Raw genomic sequence first — 12,100 nt, 5'->3', positions numbered from 1 at the left:
GCAAATGCTGAGCATCTGTCTACCCCTCACTGGAGTTCCCCCGCCTCTCGGATACCCTACCTCAGAACAAAGGAGGGGCTGAGCAAGCTTACAAAGCATAAGATACCACCAATGAGTTTTTCTTAGGAGGTTGCATTGTTATCTATATTACTTGCTGAATAATAATAGATTAGAAATATATTTGTAATTTAAAGTGATGCATCTGCCTACTAGGAGATCCATTTTCACCTCATATGTAAACTACATATTTAACATTTGGTAGAGTGGTACAATGAATTGGGCACCCAAGTTTTTAATGCGAACATTTTTCATGGTTGGTGTGTGAAAAGATACCTGAGAAATATGAGCTTGGGAGTTGAGAGGTCACTTGAGGGTGAGGTAATCAGGTACAGACATTAAACTGGCATGATTAACTTACTGTCAATCACTCTTCATTTAGGCGTGTCTCTCTCTCTCTCTCTCTCTCTCTCTCTCTCTCTCTCTCTCTCTCTCTCTCTGAAGGGGGCCTCATAACCTGAGGATTTTTCTGTATCTCTCTTTGACAGGGAAGCTTATCACCTGAGGATAGGAGAAGGGTTTATAGTTAGGAAATGAAAATTTCTTGGGAATCAGGTGTAAGCCTGGTTGGGGAAGGAGTAGGAATTAGCTTAACACTTTCCTTCTGCATGGGACCCAGGGCTAAGGAACAGGATTTAACTCATGGTTTTCCTCTAGTACAAAGCAGTTATAGAGAATAGGAAATGTTCAGTAAGTGAGGTTGACAGAAACAAAGATAAATACAGAAGATTTGAGACAGCCTTTGGCAGAGGGAGACAAGAGCAGACCACGGTGATGCTGGAGCACATCTAGTACCAGCTATCCTAGGTCCCCTCTAGCCACTGAGCCAGGAGCTGCCATGGCAGGGCGTCAGACTCTGTGCAGTCTGTGTTATCCACTGGACTGGTGATCAGTGTGAGAGCCACCGGAACTCCAGGGGCTACAACCCCGAACCTGGAATCCTGCTCCAGATGAGATGGAGGCTCCCAGTTCTAGAATTGCAAATGTTGCCCAACTGCAGCTGGGAAACATTCACAAAGGGGAAGGACCTGGAGGGCCACTTTCCCAAGGGCTCACCCAGTCATATTTCCCACTAGGGTATGTAGTGCATCCTACACCATATAAGCACCATTTAGTGCCATTTTAGTTATAAGAGAGAGGTGCTAGCTGTGATACTGTACAAACCTAAATAAAAGCAACTTTAAAAATAGCTATTTAAATTATTAGCTCAACTGTCTCTTTGCTTCCAGTTTGAAAACTAGTTTGAAGGGTTTTCGGAATGTTTAGAGTAGTTAAGACTAAATTAACAAATTATGTGTAGAGGAACTGGGCCCAATTGCAGCACTAAGAAAAGGATGTTACAAATCTAAGTTGTAAACTTAACTTTGCATTTGCTACCTTGCTACGACTTTGAGAAATGGTGAAAATGTAAAAGCATCCCTTGCCTTAGTCATTGTGAGCTGATGTCTATAACTACATGAAGCTGGGGTTGCAGGGCTTTTGACACTTTCAACCACTATCACAGTAGACTTACTGCTCTCAAATGCTTGAGGAATGCTCCTTTCATTCATTTTGCTGTGAAAATAAAGCTGCTATAAATCACAGAACCTGCTTAAAAAAATGATCTCCACCAAGCCTTGTTATGGCCTCCATCATGGAAATGGTCAAAACTGAGGAAGGCATAAAATGTGTCCTCCTCAAAACCTGGTTTTTCTATTTCTTTTCTCCACTTCCCTTCCAACACTTTAAGAGATGTTTCTCCCTCCCATTGCTATGTCTCTAATGCAAAGCAGCGGTCACTAAACTCGAGGGCAAAATCTGAGGTCATAAATGAGGTCAGCCAGTAATTTAATCTGTGAAAAACAGAGACATTGTCTGGTTAGTGTAGTGAGAACAGAGTGTAACCTAGGGCATTGCTTCCTGTTCAAACTCATTCAAGGGACATTATTGCTTCCTTCTTTTATTCCTCCTCCTCCTTACCCTCCTCTTTACCCTCCTTCTTCCCTCCTTGTCTAGTACACACACACACACACACACACACACACACACACACACACACACACAGGACATGCACACCAGGATCCACATTTAAAAGAAAACAATTCAAAGGATGAGGCAATCTTGTGAAATTTCAAAGTTAACTTGAAATTTTCCTAAAAACTAAGCATGTCAATCATACCCATGCATTCAAATAACCCCTTGAAACAGCGAAGATTCAAATGGAAGCCAGACAACTTGCAACAGCATAATACATCTTTTTATTCAGTTACTATTACAGGGTAAGAGCACTACATTTTTATCCTGTCGAGATGATAATGATGGAGATTTCAGTTTATAAAGTTCACTCTTCTTATCGGTTAAAAAATCTAATTAACAGAAAAGTATATATATATACATATATATATATACTATTCTTAGGAAAAGATCTAAACTTTCTCACTTATGATCAAAAGCATATTTGTTCATTTATTTAAACAAAACAGAAGAGACAGTTTAACTCTTGGTTCCTGCTTTTAGAAAAGCATGGATGTGTTCTTGAAGCAAATGTACACAAAACACCATTTTCAACAGTGCATTCGACCATTGCAGGTTAGATGTCAGGTCACTGTGGACCCGAGAACCCCAGGTTCATTGTTCTAAGACCACTGATATACACTGGCTTCCTTAAACAACCAAGCAAGATATCCTTTCAGTGGCCCCTATGTACAAACGAGCATACACAGGAACACAGCAAATGCAACAAGTGAAGAGATGGGTCCTTCCGTGTTCAGGTTTCCACGGTAGTCAGTAAATGCAGACACAATTGTTTCGCTTCCATTCCTCAACAAAAGTGACTAGACTTACTGGGTAAGAATCACCTCTGAGGGGATAGAAAAAGGCAGCAGCATCTTCAGCAGCGACTCCAATCTCTGACGTTTCTCAGATCCCAGCTGGAGTGCTACAGCTCAGGTCACACATTGTGGGTGTCCTTATAATTGTCATGAACTAGTGACAGTTGTCAAGATTGACAAATCTACCTTTATATGTGTGTGTACATATATGATATATATATACACGTATATATGTGACTTGTGTGTGACAGCACATATACAGACATACATCACGGATCATGTGATTTGTTCCCCTGTGTTTTCTGGGATGCCAGGGATTCAGGCCTTCCACTCCACACTGACAAAAGTTAAACCAAATTGCCATGTACTTATTTTAACAAGACAAAACTACAGTAAAAATATATTTTTAAAATCTCCAAACTTCACTGGACACAAGCAAAACCAAGAAGGATCAAGAAAAGGCCAATGGAGTGCAAAAGAGGGAAACTTCTGAGGGAGTCTTGGGGTGAGAGAACTTTCTCCACCCCTGCTCCCCTCCACACCTCCACACCACCACGTGCCTGCCAGAGGATTCTCAAGAACAGCCCTGTTAGGCAAATACAGAAAAAGAAAGTGGAAACACACTTTTTTTTCAACACTATAAATAAATAAATAAATATGTCAAACAAGAAATAACTTATTAGGCACCGCTTGAAAGGCAAAAAATGTCAGGGACCAGACAAGCTGAAGTTAGCCATCCAGCTTTGGCAAGGGCTCTGCGGTTTGTCACTGGAACAGGAGCTGGACTAGGAAAGGGAGCAGGCAACCCAATCCTTTGTTATTCTAGGGAGACCTCCAAGGGGAACTGCTGTGCAATTCAGGTTCACACACCAGGGTGCATAAGTTATTCACAAGCCGGGAGCTCCCCTAGCTGGGACCTCCAAGCCTAGTGCTCAGGTCCTGAGCTCTATGGGAGGGTGGCTTCTCTGGCACCCACAACCACAGCCCAGGAATCTTAGAAACTTGCCCTTCTGCTGGCTCTTAGCTCCTTTTTGTGCTCCAAAGGAGGGAATGGGTGGGACTACACCAAGTCTGGCCATCTGGGCACAGGACTTTTTCTTAAGCACCCAGCTCTGCTCTGGATGCAGTGAAGCAGAGAAAGGGCCCAAGGGAAGATGGTGCCTTCTTTGAGAGTAGAAAAGACCAGTTGCCTGGTCATCCTGGAGCTGGGCTTACTTGACAGTAAGGCTGTGCAAAAGGGGAGCGGTAACTGGGGACAGTCTGGTAGCCGCTCTGAAGAGTCTGGCCCGGGGACCTGCGCAGGGGGTTCAGCGCAAGGTGGGGACTCAGCCCAAAAGAAACACAAGATGGCTCAGTTTAAAGAAGCAGAAATAACAGCTTGAGAGGGAAAGGGTCAAACGGAGTTGGCGACGTTAAGTTTGCAGTTTGTACTAGCAGAACTGGGAGGGAGGATGGAAATTATCGGGTTTGGAGAACACAGTTCAGAATACCAGATGGCCCGAAAACATTCTCAAATCTCTCCCGTTTACCTTAGTCACATAGCTTTGCTAAACAGGGGCGCTGCATCGCTGTCACGCACTACTCCCATAGCACCTGGTGTGCGGCTATCATTCCCTCCCACCTGCTTCCCCTCTCCACCTTTCTGACCACTCTCCCCCTCCGGTTAGCGTCCGGCCTCAAAGCGTGCTGATCCTGGAAGCGCAGGTGCCATTACGGAAAACGCCTCCAGATTCCAGATTCTCAGGCTGGAAGTCCTCCACACTGTAGGCACGACTCTTCAGGGCAGTGGCGTAGTAGTCAACAGGCTCCTCCGCAGCGTTATCCATCCAGCTGAGGCACAGGATGCGCTGGAAAGAGCGCTTGAAGTTGTCCGACAGGAAGCCGTAGAGGATGGGGTTGGCACAGCTATTGGCATAGCCGAGGATGACAGACAACTGGCTCACCGTGGCGTCGTCTTGCTCGGCGAACACGTTGACTAGCTGTACCACGTAGAAAGGCATCCAGCAGATGACAAAAACCATCACCACCATCATCACCATTAGAGTGATCTTGCGCTCTGAGCGCTTGCGCTGCTGCCAGCCGGCCTTGAGGGCCACCATGCGCATCTTGGCAATGATGAGCACGTAACACAGGCAGATGGCCCCGACAGGCAGCAGGAAGCCCATGAGAAATGTGTATAAGACGAAGCCCACCAACCAGCGCTGGGCGGGCTCGGGCATGAGCATGTTGCAGGCCACCGTGCCATCGCTGTTGGCTGCGGTGCGTGAGAAGACCACGATGGGCAAGATAACCAGTAGCGACAGCACCCACACGCCCAGGTTCACTACTTTGGCCACAGTGGGCCGACGGTAGCGCGCTGCCTTGATCGGGTGCACCACAGCCACATAGCGGTCCACACTAAGCACAGTCAGACAGTAGATGCTGGTGAACATGTTGACTGCATCCACGCTGAGCACCAGGCGGCAAAGTAGCGCGCCAAAGGGCCAGTGGCGCAACAGCGTGGAAGTGACCAGAAAGGGCACGCTGAGCATGAGCAGCTCATCAGCAATGGCCAGGTTTAGAATGTAGATGTTGGTTGCGGTCTTCATCTTGGCGTAGCGCAGGATCACGTAAATGACCATGGAGTTCCCACACAGTCCCACCAAGCATACCACGGAGTAGATGAAAGAGATGAGAATGGCGCTACCCTGACCCTCGCTTAAAGTCCCGTTCTGGGAAGAGTTTCGTCCAGGTTCTTCCATGCCGTCCGCAGCGCCGGACCCGGGACCCCTGCTGCAGACTCCTTCCCCGCAGCCGCCTGGGCTGGAGCTGGGAGAAGAGGTGGGAGAGGGGGCGGTGCCATTGGGGAACATCCCAGCTGAAGTGGGCCGGTGTGGCCGCCGGTTGGGACGCTCACCTTGCGCCCTTGCTGCCTGCGCCCTCCCTAGGCTCAAGGCTCCAAGCTCACAGCTCACCGGCGCCTGGCGCCTCCCGGCAGCGCGCAGCAGCTGTGGCGAGCGCGGCTCCAACTGAGGCCGTCTGGCGCAACGCCCGGCGGCTGCTTGCTTGAGCGCTGTCTCTTGCAGCTCTGGGGGTCCTGGATACACTGGAGCGTGGAAAGAAGAGGAGAGGAGAGGTCAAGAGGCTAGAGCCCAGCGCGACATATCCATTAAGTGGAAAGGCTCTGGACTGATGAATGATTAATAAGCAGCACCATCGCGTCAGCAGCTACGAAAAAGCGGCGGGGGGGGGGGCACATAGGTGGTTTATTCTCCCGTCATCGCTCCCGCCCCCAATTCTAGTCCCCTCTAAGCTCAACTCAAAGATTGCTTCAGATTTCTCTCATAGCATCTTCAGTCATTCCGAGGACAGACCTGAGGAGTTTCTCTTCCTTTCTAAAGGGTAGGTGCCAGTCACGAATGTAGATTCTGTCCCGTTCCACACCACTCCTACTCTAAGTAAAGACCGAAGCAAACCCCAGACATACATGTCTGGAGTTCCTCTTCATTTCTTTCTGCTGCTGCTCTCTTCTGGTGATGGGGGCGACTTCACCTGTCCCTAAGACACTCTTCAGGACCGGACCCTAAACACCTACCTCCTTTCCTGCTTGCCAGTTCTTCAAAACTGTACCTGGAGATTTCAGGTCGTCGGGTCCCTAAATCGATGTCTCCAGATGGCCCTTGCAAAGTGCTTGTGAGGTCTGGCGGCGCTCTGACGTTCTTTTGCGAGGTCCAACTCCCTTTGGGGCTGGCTGCTGCACAAGTGCCCACGCAAACACTGAGCGGTGGAAACCAGACCTAAGCCAATAGCATTATGAGCACGGAGGACTACAGTGGTGTGTTAAGGGATGCTGAGTTACAACATCCATCGCCCTCCACTCTGCAGCAGGGAGTGTTCAGGGGGACTCAGTGGAACCATTGCGACTGTCTAACAAAGCTTGTAATTCCCTGAGCCCTGCCCCCCCCCACCTCCCCTAGGGATATCCACTGCAGAAGTCAGAATGCGGGGCAGAGAGCTCAGGAGGAGGCTGGCACTCCCTCCGGAACCTGCCAGGCGCGGTATTGGAAATCCATGTAGGTGTTCACTGGGGAAAGATTAGGCTGCGCGGCTTGGAACAGCTGCTCCCGCGCCGCGTCCCGGCTGTACTTTGTACCCGGGAGAGTTGGCGGGGTGGGGGATGGAGGTGGAGAGCGCCAAGGCCAGAATAGGCAGGCGCGACAGCTCTTAATCCACGCGTGGCTGGCTGAGCAACTGATGGACTGTCATCAAGCCTGGAAACAGTGGCAAGACTTTCAAGCTTTCCCCTATGGAATACTAAGGGATAGTAGAGCCTTGAGGGATAACCCCCTCTGTGTTCCAAATGCTAAAACCATTAAGATATAGTTATTAAAGCCCCAGGCTCAAAGCTCATCGACCTGCAGTTCCCATCCCAAGTCTGGGAACTACAGGCTCTTGATTGAGAAAGAATGGATGTTGATTTTTAAGGGACCTTGGGAGTTCCCAGGACTCTGAACCTAGGGTCTCTTTGGCCTTACAGCTACTCTCTGCTAAATGATTCAACCACCTATTCCTTTTCATGAAAGGAATTTCCTTCCACGAAATCCCTGCAAGTCTTTGCAGGAAGCATGCCAAGTCTCAGGAAGACTGGCCGCTGCAGTCCAGTGCTCACCCTGGAGCTGGGCTGCTCACAATTGCTTGTCTTCCTCAGTCTCCCTCTCACATCTCCACCAAGAGGAGGTAAATTTAAAACCAAATTTACCGAAGCTGTCCCTACCAGACAGTCTAGAGTGCACAGAGTTGGACACCGCATTAAAAGTAAAGCATCAATCCAACAATGGCTTGTTGCTTGTTCTCAGAAATTGCCTACACATGGATTCTTCGCTCTCCCAAACTCAGTGCTGCTAGGAGAGAAAGAATCACGTGCGGTGTCCATGATGGCAGAGGCAGTCAGATTAAAATCAATGACCACAGACTCCCTAAGAGTGTGTGTAACAGATGCTGAATTATTCATGAGAAAAAAATGTTAGAGTGGAATTCCAGACTTGATAGGAGTGGGGCTATTTAATGCCTTGCTTTACCTGAACAAACCACTTACCTGAAGCGGAATGTGAGTTGGAGAGGAAGGTAGTTATGTTTCTATAAATAAATAAATAAATAAATAAATAAATAAATAAATAAATAAATAAATAGCAAATAACACAGCATGCATAAAGGGGCAGGGAATGTACATTGTGTTAAAAAACACTGAGATTTTTCTGAGAGGAGTTTTTTCCTTGCCACCCCTGGAAGTGGTTTCAGTGCCTTTGCCAAGCTTTCACTGACTTAAGGCACCTGGCTGGATTTCTGGGATGGTTTTTCAAAGGTCACCATTTAGAGGCACTGGCTTTGATCATGGTGGCTGGGCTGCAGGGGTGGGAGTTTATGAAAGGCAGCTTTGTTGTCAGAATTTCATTAAATTCACTCTGCAACTCATCTTAGAAGGAAAAACTTCTTTCAATTAGGTTATGACTTTACATACAAATGAGGAAAAGCAGACGAGTATGTCTGTTCCTGATTGTGAAGAGGTTCTGAGGATGAACTATTTATTCATAAAAGAGCTTGACAATAGGACAGTTATAATCTTTTTTTTAAGAAACGTAAACAAGAAGGTGGAAACATTTGATCACTCATACAGGCTGGTAGGCAAAAAGTTACAAGGCCTACTTTTCCAAACAAGTCTGATGGTCTTTCACACACCGTGACCCAGTATCTCCACCTTGGTCCTTTACCCCTCAAAACTGAAATCCAGTATTGGGGTGGGAGGAGATAATTAAAAAAAGAAGCAACCAAATATCGACCAATTGATGAATGTATGGACAAAAATATGGTACATTAATCAGTAAAATATTACTTCCTCTGTTAAAGGAATGAAGTGTTGACAATATGCTATTGAGGAACTTTGAAGACAATTTAAAAACAAAAGAAGGCAGACTCCAAAGGCAACAATTACTCGGTTCAGTTCCTATGAAGAGTCTAGAAGAGGGAGATGAGTAGGGACAGGAAGTAGATCAATGATCACCAGTGGCTAGAGGGAGAAGAAGCTGGGGGAGGGACTATTTGGTAGGCATAAGTTTCTTTTGGGAAAGAAAGGGAAGCATTTCAACATTTAACAGTGGAACTTTAGAAGAACGTGCGGATAGCAAACCATTTACATGAGATACTTAAATGACAAAACTATGAATTTTACATTGGTAAAAAGACTGAGCTGGATATAAGTCGTGTTGTTTTACCAAATCTCTTCAGTGGAGTGTGTCTTATCATGACATCTGTGACTATGTCTCACAAGCAGATAAAATACATGGTACTTCTGGTTAAGCCATGTAATGTGAAGACAGGACCCTTGAGCTGTCTTGTCTAACACTTTAACTGATGTGTCTAAGACCTTGAAAAGCTACTGGGCTTCACGTTCTCAGGTCTCTGGTGACCACTCTTCCTGAGCCTCTTTCATACTATAAACACCTGTAAAGGGCAGAAAAGATGCTTTCTGGGAAGACAAGAAAGAAAAGGCCCAAGCAGGAAGTTGTAGGTTCTTAAGCAGATACTTTTTCCTCCATCATTGTAACTTCCCCCTGGTACCCATTTGATTATTAAACCCAGTACATTGTACTGTAGGTTTGTGTCTATTTGTCTGTGCCTTGCTATAGAAGCATTTTGATAAGAGAAACTATTCTTCCTTTTATTTCCTTTTAAAAATTAGGTTTATTTATTTATGTTTCAAATGTTGTCCCACTTCTCCGTCTCTCCTCTGCAACCCCCCCCACTCTATCCCTCCTTCCCTTCGCCTCTAAAGAGATCCTTACACACCCACATACCCTCTCCCACCTCACTGCTCTAGCATCTCCCTATGCTGAGGCATCTAGCCTCCACAGGATCAAGGGTCACCATTCCCATGATGCCAGATAAGGCAATCCTCTGCTACATATGCAGCTGGAGCCATTGGTCCATCCCTGTGTTCTCTTGGGATGGTGGTTTATAGTCCCTGGGAGCTTTGGGGGGGGGGGTTCTGGCTGGGTTGAAGTTGTTGTTCTTCCTATGGGATTGCAAACCCCCTCAGCTCCTTCAGTCCTTCCTTTAATTCTTCCATTGGGGTCTCTGGCCTCAGTCCAATGGTTGGCTCTGAGCATCTGCATCTGTATTGGTCAGGATCTGGCAGAGCCTTTTAGAGGACAGCTATACCAGGCTCCTGTCAGCAAGCATTTCTTGGCATTAGCAAAGGTGTCGGGGTTTGGTATCTGCACATGGAATGGATTCCTAGGTGGGGTGGTCTCTGGGTGGCCTTTTCCTCAGTCTCTGCTCCACTTTTTCTGTGTTTCCTTTAGACAGGAACAATTCTGGGTTAAAAATTTTGAGATGGTTGGGTGGCCCCATCCCTCAACTGAGGGCTGTGCCTAGCTACTGGAGGTGGCCTTTACAGATTCTGTCTCCCCTTTGTTGGGTATTTCAGCTAATGTCATTCCCATTCTGGGAACTTCCCTGGAGTCTGGGACTTTCTAGTGCCTCTCCTCCATTTTCCCCACCCCCACACTGCTACATATTTCTGTTCATTTTCCTGACCCTCTGGACTGCTTTCTTGTCTCTTCCTATATCTAATCCTGCTATCCTCCCTTTTCCCTCACCCACCTCTCTCCCTCACAGGTCCCTTCCTCCCTCTACCTACCCTGATTATTTTGTCCCCCTCTTCTGAGTATGATTGAATCATCCATACTTTGGTCTTCCTTTTAGTTAAACTTCACAGGTCTCTGAGCTATACTGTGGGTATTTTGAGCTTTTGGGCTAATATCCACTACTGTGTGTGTACTTTTGTTACTGGGTTACCTCACTCAGGATGATATTTTTCTAGTTCCATCCATTTGCTTAAAAATTTCATGATGTCATTGTTTATGATAGCTGAGTAGTACTCTATTGTGTAGATGTACCACATTTTCTGTATCCATTCCTCTGTTGAAGGGTGTCAGGGTTGTTTCCAACTGCTGGTTATTATAAATAAGGCTGCTATGAACATAGTGGAGCATGTGTCCATGTTATATGTTGGAGCATCTTTTGGGTATATGCCTAAAAGAGATATAGCTGGGTCCTCAGGTAGAACTATTTCTAGTTTTCTGAGGAACCACCAGGTTGTTTTGCAAAGTGGTTTTACCAGCTTGCAATCCCACGAGCAATGTGGGAAATAGTATTCTGAAGAGAAACTATTTAACTGAGCTTTCTGTTTCCATAACCAGCATAATACTGAGGAAATTACCCCAAACCTCCTGTTCTTTATTTTAAAGACATTTTTTTTACTTGTTCTTTATTTTAACAAGCCTTTTCTGTACTGGCCCATAAATTGTCAATAAGTAAGTGTGACTCTTTAGAAGAATCTTAATGTCTGCATAATACCATCATCACTAACAATTCTGCTTATATCTAAATCATTCTGAAAATTTTCGATTTGGTGATGTCCTATATCAACAATTATAATGCTGATGATTCTCCATTGATCATTCTTGGTCTTAAGTTTCCTGGCAGAGAAAGGGATCTGATAAAGGAATGGTACATGCTTTAGTAGCTAATGATGGTTATTTAATAGTATCATGCAGTGTGGAAGCCATTATACATGGAAGATCATTTCTTTTTAATTGCAGCCTGAGTCTCGGTTGGTTTGGTGAAACAGTAATTATCAGAAGCTCAAACTCTGTGTCTGTCAAAAAAATTGCTAATGTGGTATTTTCCGTTGGAACCCATGTTCCAATCCATTCCAGGGCCAATGTACTTCCTGGAACACCTTTGTACTCACAGCCTCAGAGTCATGTTTGCAAACACCTGTCTGGGCAGACGGGCATGAGCTGAGTGTAAGGGTGAGGTGAGCACCACTCAGCCATATGGCCCAAAACAGAGTATGTGGCACTTGGGGGACCATCTGCCACGAAGCAGTTAATGAGATGACAGTCTAGTGAGAAAGTTACTAGGGTACAAAGTGGCTATCTGGCTAAGCAGAAACCCTAGACTTCATCTCCCAGGGATGCCCAATCATTTCACAGCAGCCTGGGCAGCCTGTGGTGAAGTTCATCACCAGACTTAGCAAACTCACTCGGCCTGCTGATTTTCCTATTGCCTCTTCTGTGAATCAGTGTGGCAGAGTCTCTTTTGTGCTCTCAGAAAAGACACATGTGGTGCGACCGTTCACATTCTTCCCTATGGATTCTCTGTGGCTAAATAATGTTTCTAAAGCCACAATT

General features: G+C 46.1%; 1 protein-coding gene across 3 annotated transcripts; it reads right to left on the bottom strand.

Annotated features, from left to right (window-relative positions):
- Positions 1-2,271: 2,271 nt before the first annotated feature.
- Positions 2,272-6,794, bottom strand: Sstr1 (somatostatin receptor 1). 3 transcript variants are annotated; one of them, XM_006240115.4, is made up of 2 exons: positions 6,442-6,794; positions 2,272-5,952 (listed from the first exon to the last, which is right to left on the bottom strand). In XM_006240115.4, exon 2 carries the CDS (start codon positions 5,717-5,719, stop codon positions 4,544-4,546), a length of 1,176 nt encoding a protein of 391 aa, XP_006240177.1. In that variant the 5' UTR covers positions 5,720-5,952; positions 6,442-6,794; the 3' UTR covers positions 2,272-4,543. The 3 variants fall into 3 exon arrangements, with proteins under 3 accessions (XP_006240177.1, XP_063117624.1, NP_036851.1); XM_063261554.1 differs by having other exon boundaries at positions 6,477-6,794; NM_012719.2 differs by having other exon boundaries at positions 2,276-6,074; positions 6,442-6,548.
- Between the last annotated feature and the right edge of the window lie 5,306 nt (positions 6,795-12,100).

Source organism: Rattus norvegicus, chromosome 6 (genome assembly GCF_036323735.1).
Source record: "Rattus norvegicus strain BN/NHsdMcwi chromosome 6, GRCr8, whole genome shotgun sequence".
Lineage (NCBI taxonomy): Eukaryota > Metazoa > Chordata > Mammalia > Rodentia > Muridae > Rattus > Rattus norvegicus.
This window is presented reverse-complemented; position numbering and strand designations above follow the sequence as displayed.

Excerpts from the sequence above, each read along its gene's own strand:
- Sstr1 (XM_006240115.4), bottom strand. The coding sequence starts at position 5,719 with ATGTTCCCCAATGGCACCGCCCCCTCTCCCACCTCTTCTCCCAGCTCC.